Below are 20595 nucleotides of genomic sequence, written 5' to 3' on the forward strand. Positions count from 1 at the left end.
CTGTGTCCCTTTTGTCTAGGAGAAGGATTGCCTGGACCCCCAGGCCCACCAGGGAGACCAGGATCATCCATGTCCACCTCAGGTAGGTTCTTGCCACTCATTTCTCACCTGGTCCTGGGAGTGTCCTGTTGGGGTTCCAGAGAGTACATATATGGCTAGGACCAAGAAGAGCCAAAGAAGCCTTGTTTCATGTTCTGTTGGATGTCATGAAGAAATCTCTCTGTTTGAATTGCAGAAGCATTCTTCACAGGCCCACCAGGTCCACCAGGACCACCAGGCCCCAAGGGAGACCAAGGTGGGTATATCATGCTGCCTCACCAAAGTGCTAGAGGGATCTCAGCACCTTAGACTGGAAAGAAGAAAGGGTTTAGGAGAAGAAATTCCTGCCTTTCTCTGTCTGTAAGAAAGCCAGCACAGTTGTCACTAAGTAGGATTCCTGTCTGCTGTAAAACAAGTCAGTCTTTGTCAAAGAAATTTATTAGCCTCCAGTATCTGGTGTCAAGGCAGTTGCTGTATTCAGATCCCAAATTTGCAAGCCCGTTATACTCAAGAACATTCAGAACTTGAGATTTGCCATTGAAGGGGACAGCTTTTTTGCAAAATGCACTGTGGACTAAGTCAGTGCAAGGAGGTGACCCTGTGAAATGTAGCTCAACTCTCAGCTGGCAGGAAAATGTGGACCTGCTCCTTTTACCCATTTCTCCCCTACAAACTGAAGGCCAAGGTGATTTGCTGCAGTGTGGGCTGGGATGTTGCTGATGAGAATAAAGCAAATCCTAACACTGTTCCTCTGCTCCCCTGTTCACAGGCGAACGAGGTCCACGGGGATTCACAGGTAAGGAGATCTTAGTGGGTTTCAGGGTAGCTTGCCTGAGTGTACGACTGCTCCTTCATTTCTGTGTCTCATGCAGGAGAACCAGGTGATCCTGGCCTTTCATCTTTCTCCTCCCACGGTTAGTCTATGCCCCCTTTCCTCCTTTGAATTCATTGTCTTTGGGCTGAAATTGGACAAAATCCTGCTCTATTCATTCTAACTTAATTTTTGTGGAGCCAGGATTTTGTCCACATACTTTATTCCTGTGAATCTCTGACTCTCTTTCTGCAACTGGCAGGTGAAAGAGTCACCCTACAGGGACCCCCAGGCCCACCTGGCCCACCTGGACCAAAAGGTGAAGTTAAAAATCTTTTTTTTTGGGGGGTGACCTCACACATCCACGCATGGTTGAGACTAAAGGATGGAACAACCCAGTCCTTTGGGAACTAGAGCTGTGCTCACTCCTGCCTTTTCAGGCAAAACAGGGCCACAGCAATAGAATTGCTATGAGCACAAGACACTTGACCAGGTCACAGAAGGCTCAGGAAAGCTGTGTGGCCTTTTCCTGATGCTCTTTCCCAACAGGCTGGCATTTCACAACAGTCATTGCAAGGGCTGGGTAGTTGTTTCTCTGACAACATGTAGCTCAGCTGTTTCACATGGCTAAGTATGCAGCATGCAGTCACACCATTACAAGTGCCTGTCTCCCTCACTCTTTTCCAGGTGATGCAGGTGTCCCAGGTGCACCTGGCATCCCAGGAGCATCTCGAGGTAAGACCATCATTGCTCTGATAGTGAGAAGTAATGCTGATATCCTGCTGGTGGCTTTGAAAAAGCTCCTTTGACTTTTACCAGTGTGGGTGCCAACCTAATGCTGATGGGATTTGTGTTCAAAACCTCTTTTTGCACAGCTTGCCTTAAATCAGAAAATTTAAGAATTGGCTGTTTTCTTTCTCCAGCTTACTGGGAATCGTTTAAGCCAGAGTTTTGCCTCTGTGCAGACAAGTTCTTGAACTGGTGCTGCCCAGACTGACTGGGATTGGGAGCAGCAGGGCAGTGATGTTAAACTAATGAGCTTGAGCTCTATGATCTCCATCTATATTCTGCACAGCACTGCACTCTAGTGCACAAACCCATCAGGTCTGCCTGTACAAAGCCAGGAATGTCTCTGGACTCAGCCCTGCACAGGCTGAATTATAAGATGCTGAATTAATTGAAGACATTATACTGCCAAATAGCCCATGCTCAGACTGTGTTTAAAGATGCAGGGAGAGTCCCTCCATATTCAATTTCCAAAGGTTTTTCCAGGCCTGTGGGAAGGGTTTAATGCATGTACACTTTGCTATCACTTGGTCTAATGCAGCTATGCCAAAAATGCTCCTTCTCCTTACAATGCTTTCTGTAGGTGGATCCAGACAAATACAGGGACCCCCCGGACCTCCTGGCCCACCTGGTCCTCCTGGCCCAAGTGGAGGTTCATCTCAAGAGATTCAGCAGTATGTCACTGACTACCTGAAGAGTGAGTATAATGAGATTTTTGCTGTGGATCAGCAGTTTCATGCCTATCTCTTTTTTGCTCCCTAGGGCCTTGTCCCTCTTCTTTTAGAAACAACAGCCCTGCTACTCTGGGCTTATTTCTGCTGGATACTGTGAAGTGCTATTGTCCACTGTGGCCTCTGTAGAACAGTTCTTTTGTTGTCCTGTTCTTTGTCAGAGGAAGAGGATCTGGTAATTGTGCATATGGTCAGTCTTCCCTCTTAGTAATGTGGGCATATCTTGGGCTTTCTGCTTAGGTGACAACATCAGACATTATTTGACCGGTGCCCAAGGCCCACCAGGCCCTCCAGGCCCACCTGGACTTATCACCACTGCGGATGGGGTGACCTTGGATTATGCAGAGCTGGCTACCCGTGTCATGAGCTATATGACAAGTAAGCACCATGTTGGTAAACACTGTGCTGGTCAAGGGCTCAGCTGAGCTTGTGCAGCACCTAGGAGGTGAGAACCAGAGGAGAAAGAAGTCTTTAAATAGCAGCACTCCAACCAGGTTATTCATCTTCAGCAGTCCAGGCCCAGGACTCCACACAGCTGAGGTGTCCTCTGAACCTTGTCTTTTTTTAGTGGTTAGATTAGCTAGCAGTTGCTGCTGTTTAAAAAGTCTCATATTGGACATTTTCTGTTAGACTCTTTGACACCCCAAAGACCCAAATAGAGGTGGCTTTATTTAGTATATATGGTCTCAAGAATTTGGGGTTGTCTCATGTGCTTGGGACCCTCCTAAAGTAGATGAAATTCCCAGAGCTTTTGGAAGTAGCCTGGAATCTCAACCAGAAATGCACAGAGCATACAGCTGTGTGTGATGACCAGGATGTGTGAGATAGCAACTGTTTCATAGCTGAGGGCATGAGAATCCCATTCTACCAGTTAATTAATCCATCTTTCCTTTGTTCCTTCCTGACCCCTCCTCACCTTCTGTCTCATACTGGCTCATGTAAAACCTCTTCATTCCCATAGGCTCTTCAGGTCGCTATGAGTCATTTTCTAGCTCAGTATCCACCACATCTATTTTGTACCAAGAGCTTCTGGACCTGCTGCAGAGTAAGTGACCCTCAAGGGATACATGAGATTGAGGGTAAAGCATCCCATCATCCTGGATATCTGCCTTTCCCTTCCAGTCTCCAGTCTGCAACTGCAGTTACCTGCAGCTGCTTCAGAGTGTTTACTTTCCCGCTCCCTCACTCAGTGTTCCCCCCATGGCCTTGCTATGTTGTTATTTTAAGGTGAGGGGGGTCCCCAACTCTGTATTCTTTTCTATACACGCTGTTACTGTGGGCTGACAGGTATATCTCCAGGATATCATTTGGCTGTCCCTGAAGGTATTGATGATGCTAGCCAGCACTGTGTTCCAAATGGCTCCAAAATGCCACCAAACCCAGCATGGTTTTTCCCAGCTGAGCTGCTTTTCATTCCCTTTACCTAAGAAGTTGTCCAGGATGTCCTGAAATAAACAGACCACTGAGGGGTCCCTTAAGCAATCCAAATTCTCATCCTCCTCACACCCTTGTTATAGGAGGTTCCCAGCCTTGTGACAAATGTTTCTGGCACCATACACAGGACAATTCACTCTGAAAAGAGGGAGGAAAGGAGCTTTGCATCCATAGGTTTTGGTGGTTTCCTTGATGGTGAGGCCTCAGCTCACGGGCTGGGAACTCCTCACACTTGGTGTCTGTGCAGCAGCTGGACAGCCTTAAAAGATGCTTTTTTCATTTCTAGGGGAAGAAATTCGCCAGTACCTCATTGGACCTCGGGGCCCACCGGGACCTCCTGGGCCAGGGGGAGATGGAATGGCTCTGTCACTGGATTATGATGAGCTGACCAGGAGATTTATCAGCTACTTGTCAAGTAATGGTTTTATAATGTGTGTTTCCCTCTGTTCCTTTGGCAGTTCAGCACAAAGCTCATGCTGTCAGTCAGCAGAAACTATTCCAGTGCTAATTGTGTGAATCCCTCTGTACAGAGACCTCCTCACAGGGACTGTGAGGGACTTGGAAGAGAACAAAGATAACCTGTAGCTAAGATACCATCCACAGACTAGTAATGAATCCTTTCTGTGTTAAAAATTGAGCTTAGGAACAAAATTTCATCTTGGCCATCTTTTGCAGGTTCTGGGATGAGCATTGGACTGCCTGGACCACCTGGGCCTCCGGGGTCACCTGGTATATCTTACAGTGACCTGACAGCGTACCTGCGAAGTAAGCCAACTTCTTCCCTCTCCTGTTAGGGGGCTCTACGTGCCCCAGGATCTTTTTTACAGCCTTAGTCACAGAATTTCCCTTTTTGCCTATCATTACAAATGAGCCTCTGATGGTCCTTTGTCCTTAGCTGCACTGCAGGCCTCTGCTGGCATCTGCACACCCCACAGGGGGCTGCAGCTGGATCACCATGCTCCTGTGAGGAGCAACAGCAGTGGGGCTGTCTTGGAGTTGGGCATGAAGGAGCCCTTTGTTGTATCCAAACTCTGTAGCATAAAGGCATCATTTCTTGTGCCTCTTTAAGAGTATATTTTAAAAATAGGGACTTTCTTTGGAATCACCTGGTCCAATATGACATCTATATGCAGGGAAGTGAGGTGCACCAAGAAGGCTGTACCAAAAGGTGCTAGAGAGAATAAAACCCCTTCTTCTTGGGTGTATCTGGCATAACCTGTATTGTCAAGGAACATTCATTAGAGTTGTGGTTGTTTGGGTGACTTCTTTTCTTCCTTTGTGCCTTACAGACTCTGAATTCAGTGGTATTGTTGGGCCCCCCGGTCCTGCAGGCCCCCCAGGACCTCCAGGCATCCCTGGATCACCAGGCACCTCTCTGGAGGACTTCTCTGCCTACCTTCAAAGTAAAGCACTTGTGTTTCTCAGAGCTTGCAGGGTGATTCTGTTTGTAGGTGCTGTGGGGGACTGAGGCTGAGGTTTAGCTTAGCAGGGATGTGACTGCCTATTGGGAACAAAGTCATTGTAAGGAAAACAATTTTGTCAGTGTTGTCTATAAAGGGATGGAAGTTGGGGTTGGAACCTTTAAACTTTAAGACTCCCAGACACGTGAAATTTCTTTATCCTTCCACTGATGGAAAACAATTCTCTCTCTCAAGGTGTTGGATACTCTTCCCTTTCTGGAGTCCAGGGCCCACCTGGCCCTCCTGGCCCTCCAGGACCACCAGGTTTCTCTGGAACCGGCCTGCTGTCCTATGCTGACATCACCAACAGCGACGAGTTCAGGAGTGAGCTGATCCAGTACCTGAAGAGTAAGGGAACACCATCCACCCTTCCTGCACACATCCCAAGACATGCTTTACTTTGTATAGGTGACTGGCTCTGCTACAGCTGACATTCTGTAGGAGCCTTCCCTGAACTGGGGCTACAGCAACCCCTTCCCTCTACAGCCAGGTCTACAGGAGTGTGCTGCACCCTGTAGGCTTTTCTCCTCTCAGTCCAACTGCAACCAAAGTCTGTGTTGTGAGACAGCAGGGACAAGCACTGGGTGGTTACGATTGGCCTGTGCTGAACATAGGTCCCTAGTAAGGTCACCAGCAGAGTTTTACCATGGGAAAAGCATTTTCTTTGGCAAACACCTGCCCACAGAGCCATGGAGAATGGAGGGGTTGGAAGGTGGCACTGAGCTAGCTGTGAAGTAATGGTCTGAGCTCATCCTGGTGAGTCATCCAGGGCAGGCTTTCAAAAACATCTCAGTTTTGGCAAACTGATCGCAGAATGGTTCTTTTGGCAGAGGTGCTGAAATTGGCCTGAGAAGTGCACCCTTTTGCAAAATCATTGGGCATATTCCCAAGATTGGGCACACAAAATTGTGAGAGATGGGAAGGAGGGTGTCTTTCTATCTGTAGAATTCAAGACTGACATGTGCCTGCTGCCTGAAACATGGCACTGGATGAGGGTCACCCTGATGGTTCGTGGGACAGAAGTTCACTCTCCAGTCTTTATTCAGGTGGTAGCACAGGACTTCTGTCAAGCCCAGTGTCCCTGAAGTTCCCCCCTTGTATTTTGCAGGTGATGAAGTTCGAAGCTACTTATCAGGACCCCCTGGGCCACAGGGACCACCAGGACCCAAAGGAGAGAGTGGCTTTGTGTCTGGGTCTTCGTCATACCAAGGGTTACGAGGTTCTGAGCACTTGCATGGAGGATCCCTTGGTGCTGAGGGCTCCCACGGGGGCTCCCTGGGCGCAGGCAGCTCGTATGGCAGCTCCAGGAGCAGCATGTCCTCCTACCACGCCTCGGCGGGCAGCGATGGCGCTTACGATGCCTCCATGGGCACTGATGGGCTGCTGACAGAGGAATCACACAGATCAGCAGGGTCCAGCAGTTCCTACAGCAGCTCCTTCACCGGTTCCCTGGATTACAACGAGCTGGCACTCCGTGTGTCAGAGAGCCTGCAGAGTGAGTGCAGAGCCTGCTCATCCTGACCCTCCCTATCCCAGCCTACAACTCCAAACCTCCTGTGCCTGATCACTGTCCACTTCCCTGTCCTTGCTGCTGCCTACAGCTCTCCCTTATACCTTCTGCCTCAGCATGCAGCCACAGTTCTCCCAGAGCTCATTTCAAATAACATCTTTAATTCCACAGGCCGAGGTATTCTCCAGGATCTGATGTCTTACACTGCACAGGGACCTGCAGGTCCCCCAGGCCCTCCTGGTCCCCCTGGCATCAGCAAGGTCTTTGCAGCCTATGGCAATGTCACTGCAGACCTCATGGACTTCTTTAGAAGTGAGTGTTGTTTTGACTTGGCATTTCTGGCTCATGCATGTTAGATCTCTCCAGCCTCTCACAGACCTACTGATCTTCTCACCTTTGCAGATGAAAAAGTCCAGGTGCAGAGTTGAAGGTGGATGGTCTTTTCATCTCCTTCCTCCCTTGCTGGGGAGGTGCAGCTTATCATTAGGAAGGACATCAGTTTTTCCCATTATTTGTGGGAAATCATCCCAAACCCCGAAGGCCTCTGTGCTTATAAGGTCTGTGGCCCATTTTAACAGGGCTTAGCTGGTACACATACAGAAACATGAGCCAGCTGCTCACTCTGTTCTCAGACTCCTCACCCTAGAGCATGGGCCAGCTCTAGCCCTAGTGACCGCCAGGACACCCTGACTGCAGAGCAGTGCTGGTGAAATGACATCACAGCCTGTCCTTGGGACTTCATTGGGACCAAAACCCTCTTTAAAAACCTTGCTGTCAGTCTAATCCCATCTATCCAAGACAGAAATGTCCTTCCAGTGTGAATCACAGCTTCTCTGAGTAGGCAGTGGTTTCTTCCACGCATTCACTCTCCTTCCTTTTCCTCTCCAGCACATGGTGCCATCCAGGGGCCACCCGGTGAAAAGGGGGAGAGGGGTTATCGTGGACCCAAAGGTAAGGCTTGCCATCCTTACCCTCTTCAGCCTTGTGGTGCCCAGGAAGCAGCACTGTGACCACAGAGGTCACAGCATTGCTCAAGGTCACACCCTCACACAGTGAAGGTGGCACCTGCAGGATCTCAGCCAAAACATTGTCCTGACTTGGTGTCCCTTCCCCTGGCCTGTCCCTGTCTGTGGGTCACTTGTGCTCAAGGGCAAACTTCATCTTCTCATTCCTTCAGGTGACCCTGGGCCGATGGGCCCACCAGGACGACAAGGACAGAGGGGACCCAAAGGAGAGAAGGGAGAGAAAGGTAGGAACACATGGCACCCCCAGGAGAGCAGGGCTGGACTGTCAGGGAGTGGCACCAGCCCACCCTTGGGAATAGCTGGAAAACACAGCCCCAGTTTTTTGCTTTGGATCTTTTGTCTTTTTACATGGTCTTTTCAACTAAGCCTCCTTTTGATTTTTCTGGTCCCCAGGTGAACAACTGTATGTTGGCAGAAGAAAAAGAAGAAGTGTTGGTGTTTAAGGAAAGAGGTAGCCCAGTTCTGCACAGGGCAGCATTCCCAGCAGCCTATAGAGCCTGAGTCTTCACTGCCTTAATGCTAAAACATCCTCATTGCTCAGCTGACCCCTTAGAGTTGATAGTTCAGATCTGAATGTCTCTTGTGTGTGTCCAGCATGGCCCTAGTGTGGGTGTTTGCTCCTGTTACTGGTGTTTGGCTTCATGCCCCTAGTCTCCCAGGCTAATGCCCTTGGGCTGATGAGGGCTTCCTGTCTCACCTAGTCCAGGCTTCTTGTACTACTCCCAGGTATGTAAAAACCTGGGTTTTTTAACAAGTACCCAACTATGCAGAAAAGAGAAAACAATCCTATCCCCACCAAATGCATGGTTTGTCACGGATCTGATGCAGCCCACAAGGCCCTGTGAGAAACATTGGGCTTGCAAGGCCCTGGGATTCCCCCTCCACAAGTTCTGCCAAATCCAAGTGGAGCCCGTTTATAGCAGCACAGTGAGATGGGACACACCCAGGGGCCAAACCAAAGCACTTTTAAATGTAATGTGTTTATCTTTTAAAAATATTTTTGTTTTTTTTTCTGTATTTTTAAACAGTGGCGAAAAATAATCTTTAATGTAAACAGCCCGATTAAAATGTGTTTTAACCCCATCCCCGCACTATTCAGGATGGCTGTTCTGTGCTTGCAGGTTGTTGTGGGGCAGGGTGAGGCTCCTGAGATGGGTCTGAAGTACAATGGTAAATGCAATGCCACAACATTAAATAGGTTTATACTCAGTTATTTTAAACATTATAAATCATCCCATTCACTCAAACACTTGTACAAATCACTTGTATTTCATGCAAGTTTTCCATCAACAAAACTGAGGCAATCTCAGCAAACTGTGATTTTATTGTATTTACAGCAGAATTATTACAATATTCTACAGAAAGCCATGAAATCAAATTACTTTGAAAAACAAGACAAAAGAACCCCCAAAAATGTTGTATGGCTGCTACTGCAAGTTCACTTCCACGAGCTGTACAGAGACTCTTAGCCAATTATTCATCCATCTCATGATTTTTGGTTGCTTTCTGTAAGGCAAAAATAACTTGGTTTGCAGTTAACACAAAACATTCAACAAACTGCTGGGAGAACACGAGGCAGCAGTGCCTCAGGCGCGTGTTTTGTCACAGGATGCCCCTGCTCTGCTTTGCTTCCTGACAGAAAATGGGATGACAGTTCAACATTAGATGCCACTCAGTGTCCCTTCCTAGTTTCTGTTCTTTCCACCATTTTAGGACTGATTCTCATTACCAAAGAGGTTTCACCACCTAATTGTAAACGTGGAAGACTTTGTTAAATCAGGGTAGCCCTGGACTCAGCCACTCCCTTTGCTTTCAGTACGGGGGAAGCACATGAGCCCTTTCTCATGGGATGGGCTTGAGCAGCTTTGTGCCCAAACATCAGATGTGCAAAGGAGCTACAGAAACAAAGCACGAGGACTGAGCTGGAGAAAGGGGATGCAGAACAAGTAAAAGTTCTGTAAAAGAAATACCATAATTTCATTTGTCTTCTCCTTCCCTTATCTGTTCTGATCTTTCACAAGACTGAGAAATGATGGGCATCCCAGCCTTGGCTTGCCTGTGATCAAGGAAGGTTAATTCTCTCTAATCTTACTTCAGCTGCTGTGAAGATGGCAGAAATAGTCTGGGAATGGGAAATTTGCATGGACACATCAATACAAAGAAGTTTCAGAGATCCAGAAGTACAGATTTTGATATAAAATGACCAGAGTGTAAATGCTATGATAAACTTATCGACAGAGAGATAGTCCTAAACTGCCCCCTGTCCTTTCCTCCAACCACCAGAGAGTCACTGTCTTCAAATTTGCCCCTCTTCCCTGCAGCAGATGAACCAAGGAGCAGTAGATCAGTGGAAACAACTGTCTCTGAGCTTATTTGTACATTTCAGTTTTCAGCAACGATGTATTTCTGAGGTCCTGGGAGCTGCACCTGCACAACAGCTCTGAAAATTGGGCTGCCTAAAAGTGGACTCAAGTGTCTGAATTTAAAACATCTTATTTGACTCTTTCCTATACCAAAGCAAGCTTGAAATGCTTGCAAGCCAGATACTATTTCAGTTGGAGAATCAACTTAAACTTCCTGTGTGATACTGCTGTCACAAAAGGCATGGTGTGACAAAAGCAGTTTCATTGCTGCTTTGCTTAACTCTGTCTTAATTAAGGTGCTGTATTTCCAATTTTTAAGGAAAAGAATTCACTAGAATGGAGTTATCTTAAAGTCCTCTGGAACAGAATAGTGATTTCTTTAACTGTGTGATTGATTCGATATTGAGTACCCATGAATGCAATTTTAAAAGAACATTAGCTTAAAAGATAACTTGGAAAAAAGGATACAGCTCTGACTGAACATCAGTTTTTAATGTGATATGAAAAATCACTGAGTGAATGCTGATGCTCAGGACAGTGCAGCCCTGCCACCAGGGAATTTAAATTCAGGTGCCAATTCAAATAAAGGTTTTCCTTCAGAAGGTGTTTACAAATCAGGACCTACATAATTCATCATAACAACTTCAGTATCGTGTCTTTACATGCTGTATTATAGTTCTCATGTATAGACTGGAGACAGCAGAGCGCTTGGAGAAGGAGAATTTGTTTTATGGGAATCAGAAAGGATCAAATGCTGGAGAATTTCTTCATCATAAAAGAAGCAGCAAAGTTCCCCTGGAACTTCAGAAGATCAAGGGCTGCCACAGCCCATTTTTCCCTGGGTTGGCAAGCCCTCCTCTGCTAGAATCACAAAACAGGGGCAGCAAGGGCACCCAAAGACCTTTAGCCCCACTTCTCCCCAGCTGTCCCAAGCAGTGCCAAAATGCACCTTCAGAGCTCAGGGAGCACATGGTGTGAGGCTGAGGCCCTGCAGGCCTGTTTTCCATGAGGAACAGTTGTAAACACAGGAGGACAATCCACACACAGCACTGCAATCCAGGGATTTATTGCCTTTGCTCATTTTCCTGCGGACAGAATTTACAATGTAGTAAAACACAATGGTGAGCAAATACTGATTTGTGGTCAGCTTTGGAAGAGGGTGTGGGGACAATGAGATCTGCCAAACAGTAAGAATTTGTAAGTACGTACATTGTTTTGGCTGCAGAAAACACACCTCCCCACCCTGGAGATGGAGCTGCTAACATTCATTGGGGAGGTGACATGAGATAGTACCAAGATTGGATTTCACATCTCAGAAACATCTTTTAGGCCTATGTGAGAATAAATGAATTTGAATTGAATTTTCTGACACCGATGAAATACTTTAACATCTCTCTCATATTCTGCAGCACTTAAACCCAATTTGATCAGTCTAGATGTGTAAGTACCCATGCTAGTTCTTGTTATCAGTCAGAAAACATATTTTCCTGCTTGGTATCAATTCTTAGCCCAGTTCACAAGGCTGCAAGTGCAGCACTCCTGGAGACCTGAGCAAGGCTTCCACTGCCACATCCGATCCCTCCCTTCATCCCAGAGCTCAGTTACAGTTATTTGTGCAATTTACAATGAGATCAGATTGCAGGGCCTGTGTGAAAAGGATCTTCAAATAAAAGATGTAAGAGATTCAGACAGAAGTAAACAGAATGCCAATACATATTAGCAATGTATCACTTAAACTACCAAAAACATAAGGAGAAGATTAACATTTCCCTGCGAGGATTTAATAGGGATGAACGTAGACATAATGCAGAAGAAGAAATCTGCCTGTCCTGCCTACTCCCCAAGTAAAGCACTGAGCCTACTTCATATGAAATTGCAAACAAATTCTTTTAAATAGAGATGAAGATTATTTAATGCTATCTTAGTAACAGTCAATTTAGGAAGGTGGAGCTTAAAAAGCAAAAGGTCTTCAAAGACTTTGTTCTCCCTACTAAACAAACAATTCAAAAAACTTCGCATTTAGCAACAGAGACCATTTTAGAGATATGGTGTGTGAATTTACAACAGTACACAATACACATTTAAAATAATAAAATGCCAGAAATTAGGGCTAGCTATTAAAGTAATTATGCTATCAAAAGGTTACAAAATTTAAATTAAAACATGCATTTTCCAATTTTCTTTTTACTGTGCTGTAAATTAAGTGTCTTCGTTGACAAGGTATCGGTTCAGTGTCCAAGGATTTCAGCATCCAAGGTTTCAACCACAGCTAATTAAAGTCCTATGTTAATTTCTGAGTTCACTGCCATGCAGCAACACTGTTCCCAGGAAATGAATGCCATGGAATGGGCACCAGTTGCACAGTCAAAGCAAGCAAGCAAAACAAAACAGGTGCAGTTGATGCCCACAGAGAGAAGAGAAAGTCAGGCCTCAAAAGACAGAAAGCAAATACTATTTTACAAATGGAGCTCAAATATACCCAAGTACAGCTTATAACACTGTCTTGATATGACTCAACCTCTACCCACCAAAAGGAGTGCAGCAAACGTGACCTAATACAGCTGTATTTCCCTACCCTGCTATAGGAGACACAGTTCAGATCAGTCTGGCAGATAACTTATGGTACATCTAGAAACCTGAAAAAAAAAAACCTGTCTAGGTTAGTAGGTGCCAACACAAAAACAAAACACCCAGATTCATAAAGGAGTTTGTCTATATATTTAACTTAAATCTTTCCTTACAATAAAATGACAAAAAAGAAAAAAAAAAGGAATCTGACACTTCTAGTGAAATTAGCCATGGTTATTTATAAATATGACCATCCACCTCCACTTCTGTGATGGAGTTCAAATGAACAGGCTTTGGTAAGAACAGAACAATGGCTCTACCCATTCCAGGTACAGTTAGAGAAACCACGTGCATTTCGCACACTGCGTTCTAAAAAATACATTCTACAGTTTTTCAATTTGTAGAACTAACCACCTGTATGTAATAGCTAAAGAAAATAATTAACTGTGCATTTTAAAGTTAGCATTTCTTTCACCTTTACATATTTTAGTGCAAAATATTTTAGGGTGAGGATTTACAACAAAAATGGCAGTAGCAGCAAGAAATCTTGTTTTGTACAGTAATAACAACGCTAAGGAGTTTTGTGTTTTTAAATGACAAAACCTTATCCTGTTGCCAGGATCAGCATATCTAAGTGTTTCAGGCACTGTATTAATTAAACTAGCACCCCATTTCATTATGGAACTAATGGACAAAACATGTCATGGAGATCAGCTCAGTTTAATTTATGCCAGAGGTTTCTTTTGGAAGAAGCTGCAAAGGCTTTTGCTTTTGCCAATTGTGTTTAAACATAAGGGTTTGTTTTTCTGATTACTGGCATGTTCTCGGTAATTAGTTTCAGTCCTCGCCATGAAGACACTGCTCACATTATGAAATTTTAAACCTCTCATGGCAGTTTCAATTGTGGAATTCTCTCATGGAGAAATCTGATGCTTAAAAACACAGTAGCTGAACTAATATTACACTGTTTAAATGTTCAGATGAAAAACCATTTTTTTGTGATGAGAAAGAGCATAATTAATATTTCAGGCTTAAAGTCAAAAACGTAGGTAATGTACTTTTAGAGACTGGGATAAAAAGCCCACTGAGTCTTGAAACATCTGAAGGACGTAACAATACCATTGTACACCAACACTTGGTTCGTTTCTTCTGTTCAGGGGAGCAAAGAAACCACTCCTGACACTGATTGTCTCCACTGAAAACAAGACAAGTGAGGTCCCCGATGTTCATACGCCGCAGGTAAGTCAGGTTAGACCGTAAGGAGGGAGAATTCCAAACACAAAAATCCCTACAGAAGTTCCCAGAGTTATGAGCCAGTGGAGTGGAGGCTGGGGATTGGGTAGAATTTGGAAATCCGGCTTTGTGTTGAAGGATTAAGGCATTCGGATTCTCCAGTCATTTTAAAGAAAACTTCCTGTTCCTGCAGTTTTCTGGCAAATTCTTCTTCCAGCATCTAAAACCAAAATCAGATTGTCACAGGATTAACAAGGCAAAGTACAAGAAACCCATTATTGTGGAGACATTTTGTCTGATCTGTCTCTGAACTGTGTGAAACTCCAGTACATTCCCTTTTAAAATAAATAATCCCCCAAGACCAACCTCCACTGTGGGAACCAGCATTTCACCATCCTGCCACACTGCTACACTCTACCATGAGCTGTATGTCTGCTACATGTCACTCAATTTTTGTAGTAACCTACTGGCTTCTGAAATAAATCCTAACCCCAGATTTACATCTAGCTAAGTTTTCCATGCAAACCTGCACACGTGCTGCGTGTAGGAGCCCTGCAAAGAGGCTGCTAACACCCAGCCTGTTTTGGTGCACCTGCCCTTTGCTCAGTTTATGCAATTTTTTATTAGACAGTGAACTGCAACAGCTTTGTACAGCAGCTCGACTCCCCTCCTCTGCAACACTTTTGTACTGTCTTTGTTTTTTACATCAAACCCTTGGTAATTTCCTGATTTGTGAACTGCTACCATTTACCTTTTTTCTCGGTCTCAATTTCTCTCTCCATTCCTTCAGTTCTTGGCTGTGCTCTTCATCCAGCTCTTTTAGCTTCTGAGTCTCATGCTCAACCAGTAGATGGCATTTTTCATTCTTAAAACAAGATAATCCTTATGTAAAACTAATTCAGATTAGGAAACTCAACATTTGTACAGTGACATATGTTGCCCTAATTCTTTCTAATTAGCTTATTCCATGTAAATAGTGACGTGAATAATTACAAGACCAAAGTATGTTACGAGGCTGCGTTTTCAAAAGCTGATCTTTCCATCAGAGCCAACTGAGATAAGAAACACTCATAAATCCAAATACACTGCTGAGCATCATTAAGGCAGCTGCTGAGGGTGTTATTCAAAACTGTGTTTCACTGCCTAATGATGCTTCTCAAGGTCAGGCAGCATTTCTGCTCTGCTTTTTAAAGACAGTCTGTATAATTTATTAAAACCAATTACATTAAAAAAGAAGCTGTTTTTTGGAAATATTTCAACTCTTGGTGCAAAGAGCTGACACAAATAAACGGAGTTTCGAGAGGAGACAAATGTGGTTGCAGAAGCAGCTTCAGAATTGTGAAAGGGCTCAAACTGCACCTCAGCCTCACATTTCTCTCAGTAAGGTACCTGGGCATCTGCCTCACTTTCAGATGACTTTTGAAGCATGACAAGAAAAAAAATCAGTTATTTGGCTTCAAGTCTCTGTGCTTTTAAAGAGCAGTTGGCAATGGTTGTGTTTCTAGGGTTCCAGTACCAAACGGGTCTGATGCAGAGTACAGAACCACAGCAACACAAACAACAAGCACTTGGCTAGACCTGAGTGCAGCAAGGGGCCAGTTCTCCTTGTAAAGCTCAAAGCAGCCCTAATCTGCTCAGTTTTACTGGAGCTGAAACTCTCACAAGGCTCCCACGGTACTTGGGGATTTACTGGGGCATATTAGTGGCACAGCCAGGGCCTGTTTTTGCAGGATGTAAGAAAGTGAATAGAGCAGAATGAGCTTCATTGCTCATTGCACGATTTCTCTAAGCAAAGGTTATCAGCAGGTGATCATTTAATGCTTTAAAACTGCCTTGTGTCCCTGAAACTGGGAAAGCTGATTTAACAGAAAAGGAGATCTGGCCTCTGGTATCCAGCAGAAACTTTTACAAAATGCATACCACAAGAGACAAATCAGAGCTCCTTATCACAAGAAGAGAATTCCTTCAAGTACCTTCCACAAGCTCACACGCAAGTGGCAGCACTTGGTAAAAACCTCCTCATTCCTGTATTGCTGCAAACTTCTCGTGGGCAATGCCTGCTGCTGCTTACCTCTGTTCTGATTAATGACATTCCAGCAAAATAAGGTTAAAAGGAAATACTGCCTACAGATAATAGCCCTGGGAACTTGACAGATATTCCAGAATCGATCATCTGCTTCTGTTTTATGCTCTTCTTGCATTTAAAATGATTCCTCATTAACTAATAGGAACATATGAATCTGGCAAACCAGTGTACTGCCTTTGAAAACAAAGTTGAAAAAACTCTATACAGTAAAAATTAAGGAAAAGGTGTTTCTGCTCTGCCTGTATCTGGTATTAACCTAAGTATTCCCAGTGAATGGTCATTTAATATCATCTATTTTTAACCTGTAACTGATGCAGTTCCCTGATGTTTGCTTCACACTGCAACTGAAGGTCCCGCATTTGGTTTTCATGTTTCTGATGCTGTGCCAATCTCTCATTCTTCTGCCTCTTTTCTTCTTGAATAGCAAACTAAAATTAAAAGGAAGAGATTATTTATATTGTGCCTCTGAATAAAACAGTTTGTATGAGTTAAAGAAGTGCATCAAATAGAATGAACACATACTGAGAAGAACGGTTCTAGAAGATTTAAGCAACAATTTTCTCTACTTTTTAGAATTCTTACAAAGGAAGTGTCCTACAGTTTTAATGCCATTTCTCTGTCTACACCCTGATTTTTCCTTAAAACGTAGCACCTTTCACTTCCAGACTCCTGAAATTGCGTCCCTCTGAAGCTGTGACAGCAGTGCAGCTGCAAGCATTAGTTAATGCTGGTGTTGAACAGCTACAGGAGACCGCATTTTCCACATTTTTCACCTTTCCAGTGCTCACCACATGAAACCATGATTTGCGACTGTGGTGCATCATTAGAAAGCAAACCTCTCAACCTCTGCACAGCATTCCCTTTTAAAAAATGAGTGAATACCTACAGCTTCAGTTCAAAAGCTCACAAAAATCAAGCACCTTTAAAAATGTTTCACAGAATCACAGAACAGTTGAGGTTGGAAGGGACCTGCAAAGATCAACCTCCCTACTCAAAGCAGAGTCACCAGAAGGCTGCACAGGCCTGTGTCCTGTTGGGTTCTGAACATCTCTACAAGCTCTCTGGACAGCCTGGTCCAGTGTTTGACCATCTTCACACAAAAAATGTTTTCTGACGTTGAAGCTGGACTTTCTATATTTCAGTTGTGGCTGCTGCCTCTCACCCTGTCACTGGGCACCACTGGGAAGAGTCTGGCTCCACCTTTTTTGCTCCCTCTGTTGGGTTTACACACATGGAGAAGACCCTCCTGGGCCTATTCTCCTGCAGGCTGAAGCATCCCAGCTACTCCAGGTGGCTCCTCATGTAACAAGACACTTGAATCTCTCAGCCATCTTCAAGGCCCTTTGCACAACTCAATAAATCCATGTCTGACTTGTACTGGGAAGCCCAGGACTGCACCCAGCACTTCAGAAGTCTCACCAGAGCAGCAAGGGAAGGATGATCTCCTCTGACCCCATCCAGTGCATCAACCCAGTTTGGTACCATCTGAGAACTCGTGAGAGTGCACTCTAGTCCATCCTCACACTTACATCACATTCAGCACTGTTAAAACTGTTAAATAATAATTTATTAATTACCTGCTTAATTTTTTCACGATCTTGGTCTGGAGAGGCAAATGAATTGATTCTTAAACTTTTCTTAAACATGGCCATCCGAGTCTTTGCTTCACTTCGCTGGATTTTAGGCAGTCTGGCTCTTTCCTGAGTTTGCTTGTTTTTTAACTCCTCTATAAGGCGTTGATTATATCTCTGCATTTGTTCTGTTTCCTGAAATATTAACCACGTGAAAATGTTACACAGTAACTGGGATGTTTTACAGTGTGCATCTCTTTTCATCAGTAAGTCCCCTGCGTGTGTCAGTGCCTCTCAGCAGAAACCTCCCAGCCTCAGGAGTAACAGTGGGGAGGAGGGGCTTCTTTCACAGAGCTCTGCATCTTGCCCAACCTGAAGAAAATTCTCCAATAAATGTAAACACACATATTTTACCAGTGCTTAATCAACTCCTGCACTGCCTTTTACAAAGCCTGTTATTGAAAAGGAGAAGCTCCTTTTTGTGTAACTGAACTTCTGGGCAACAGCTGTGGAGGGGCAGTTTGCTGCAAAAGCAACAGCCCACATGGGATAGACCAGAGTTGACAGAACAAGCTTTCAGTGGAAGCTGCTCATGCTCTGATCACCAAGAGATCCTCAAACACCTCCCTACCGGTTTACATTTTCAGAAATTGAACTATTTGCTTTCGTATATTCTACAAAAACCAAAATGCCTTGTGGAAAATAAGGATTTAGCTAGAGAGACAGTTGTCAGCTACTTGCCCAGAAGCTAATGCAGTTCATTCTGCTCATTTAATTCCACAATTATTCACTTCTGAACAGATTTGTTTAAACACAAATCAAAATTGGTTTTGGTGGATAAGCAGAATTTGGTATATTTTATAGTAAAAGATTGATGTTGTGGTTGGCTGGTGGTTTTTTTTAGAAGAATCAAAAGGGAAAATATCATTACTTATACTTCTATATACTACTAAGGTATTTAAGTAAAATAAGATTTTTTTTAATTTCAACAGAACACATAACAGCTTCGAAGTACTTATCTGAGTCTCGCCTGTGCAAACAAGCAGCATCAGGAGAGATCCTAACACTACTTGATTAAAATAATGGTATTATAGTACACAAGAGAGAGTGTCAAAGTCAACACTAACTTTTTCATGCCTCTTAAGCAGCTGGTGCCTCTGCATGAAGTACTGATCCTTGAGCTGCTGCTTGAGGAGCTGGTGTTTCTCCTGCAGGTGCCGCTCCTCCAGCTCCCAGAAGGCAGCTTCACGAGCTGGGAAAAAGAGGAAGGTTGGTTCAGGGATTGCAATCCCATCCCATACTTCCCAACCCCTGCTGTATGTTCAGAAGTGGCCTACAAGTACATTTTAAAAACAATTCTGTTTCATAGCAAATGTTTTTATTACAGTTCTAGATTAGTCATGAAGATTTTTGACTTCATGAAGTGAAGAAAGAACATTGTTTTACTGAAACACCAGTGCCTGTTTCAAAGAGAGAGTCTGGTGCTGGATACCTCTCATGAGCTGCTGTTTGTTGTTGAGGCAATCTCGTTCAATAGTGGCCAGTTCTGTCTTCTGCTGCTGAATTATTTTCTTCAGAGATGCATCCAGCTCTTGTTGCTGTTTCTGCACAAACTCCTGCTCCTGGTAAGAACCAATGGAAGTGAGTTAAATTGGGTTCTTCTAACCACATGACATGTTAGTGAAACTCCCAGTTCTCTCAGCATCAGCTATATACAAAAACAAATACACCTATGAAAGTTTGAGCTAGCGTGCCTTGGCTCTCAAATTATCCATCTTTTCTCTTTTGTATGTACAGAGTAGGTAAATGCACATTCATGTTTAAAGAATACCTTCAGAAATAAGACCAAAGGTAGCAATGTAGCCAGCTATATGCAACTCATTCCACCTCTTGTCTCTCCTCAGAATAAGTTGCAGGTTCAGAGCTAGCAAAGACAATACTCAATCTAAAGTTGATCTCATTCTAAAAAGGGTTAATTATTCATGTGTGTAAGAAAATAAAGTTATGCGTGGTTATTCTGCTTTGGGTGATTAGTTAAAGTCTATTTATTTCCACAGCTGGGTTTCAGATCTGTGTGGTTTATCTTGTCCTCAGGGCAGGGCTGTTGAGGCTGGGAGTTGTGCAGGACCACTGTGCAGACACCCCATGGCTCTGCAGGGCCCTAACCCGCTCACAGCCGAGCTGGGCTGGCTCCTCACCAAGGGATCCATCACCTGCATCTGCCCATTACCCAGGGGCACCACTGCTACATCCCCTCATGAAAAGCAGGCAGCACTGAGTCCCCCTCCCATGCCCCAAGACCTTCTGCTGCCTTTCTTCTTTGCAACTATTAAAAACCACAGCCATGGACATGCAAGCATGCACACACACACAGACACACACTCTCACACCCGCCTTAAGAACAAGAAATTGAATCAGATGCTTCTAGCACAATATCAAGGTCAAAAAAAAAGACAATGGCAGGGTCTTGTCATAGCCAAGGTGGGCTGCTCAAGTCCATAACAAATGGATTTAAATGTTCACTAGAAGTACTTTTTATTATGACCAGAAGGATCCTGGTTTGCACCTTCACAAAAAGTTATTAATAGATGAGGCTTTCACGTCTCTTAGTGGGCAGCAGAGTTACGCTGAGACAGGTAACATAAACCCAGAGGTGAATTATGCTGACAATGACAGACCTGAGGGTACAAAGAGAACTGGAAGGTGATGTCTGTAAATTAAGTCAGACACACCTAGCAGAATTTATGGAGTGACAAAAATACTGGGTTTTCCCTTTATACCTGGAAAGGATAAAAAGAGTACAAGTTTAATATTCTGAGGGTGCAGACACATAATTAACACAGTGTTTAATTTGCTGGGAGATTTTTGATTTGGAGGGAGTGGGGGAAAGCTGTTCTAGTGTAGCCATGGTCAAAAAGTGATTATGCTTGAGCTTTACACATTTAATCATTTAAATATCATTGCTGCTCTCTCTACAG

At 44.3% G+C, this 20595-nt stretch overlaps 2 protein-coding genes across 4 annotated transcripts in view; one reads left to right on the forward strand and one right to left on the reverse strand.

The window, feature by feature from the left end:
- COL17A1 (collagen type XVII alpha 1 chain) overlaps positions 1-8879 on the forward strand; it is a 38882-nt gene extending 30003 nt beyond the window's left edge. Inside the window, exons 40-57 of the mRNA XM_063405371.1 lie at positions 20-82; positions 236-295; positions 809-835; positions 912-953; positions 1113-1169; positions 1538-1585; positions 2220-2333; positions 2608-2745; positions 3329-3412; positions 4088-4216; positions 4477-4566; positions 5091-5204; positions 5457-5609; positions 6370-6756; positions 6943-7083; positions 7660-7722; positions 7949-8020; positions 8190-8879. Coding sequence (XP_063261441.1) covers positions 20-82; positions 236-295; positions 809-835; positions 912-953; positions 1113-1169; positions 1538-1585; positions 2220-2333; positions 2608-2745; positions 3329-3412; positions 4088-4216; positions 4477-4566; positions 5091-5204; positions 5457-5609; positions 6370-6756; positions 6943-7083; positions 7660-7722; positions 7949-8020; positions 8190-8239 — 1832 coding nt within the window. The 3' untranslated portion in view covers positions 8240-8879. The remainder of the gene's footprint in view (positions 1-19; positions 83-235; positions 296-808; positions 836-911; positions 954-1112; positions 1170-1537; positions 1586-2219; positions 2334-2607; positions 2746-3328; positions 3413-4087; positions 4217-4476; positions 4567-5090; positions 5205-5456; positions 5610-6369; positions 6757-6942; positions 7084-7659; positions 7723-7948; positions 8021-8189) is intronic.
- Positions 8880-9102: 223 nt separating this feature from the next.
- The window catches only part of SLK (STE20 like kinase), a 48988-nt gene continuing 37495 nt past the window's right edge, over positions 9103-20595 (reverse strand). For all 3 annotated transcript variants that reach the window (XM_063405367.1, XM_063405368.1, XM_063405366.1), the window contains 6 exons: positions 19110-19239; positions 18745-18869; positions 17624-17812; positions 16349-16474; positions 14712-14825; positions 9103-14180 (listed from right to left, as the gene is read on the reverse strand). In XM_063405367.1, the coding sequence (XP_063261437.1) occupies positions 14034-14180; positions 14712-14825; positions 16349-16474; positions 17624-17812; positions 18745-18869; positions 19110-19239 (831 nt within the window). In that variant the 3' untranslated portion in view covers positions 9103-14033. The remainder of the gene's footprint in view (positions 14181-14711; positions 14826-16348; positions 16475-17623; positions 17813-18744; positions 18870-19109; positions 19240-20595) is intronic.

The sequence above is a fragment of the Prinia subflava genome, chromosome 9 (genome assembly GCF_021018805.1).
Source record: "Prinia subflava isolate CZ2003 ecotype Zambia chromosome 9, Cam_Psub_1.2, whole genome shotgun sequence".
In the NCBI taxonomy this organism is placed as follows: Eukaryota; Metazoa; Chordata; class Aves; order Passeriformes; family Cisticolidae; genus Prinia; species Prinia subflava.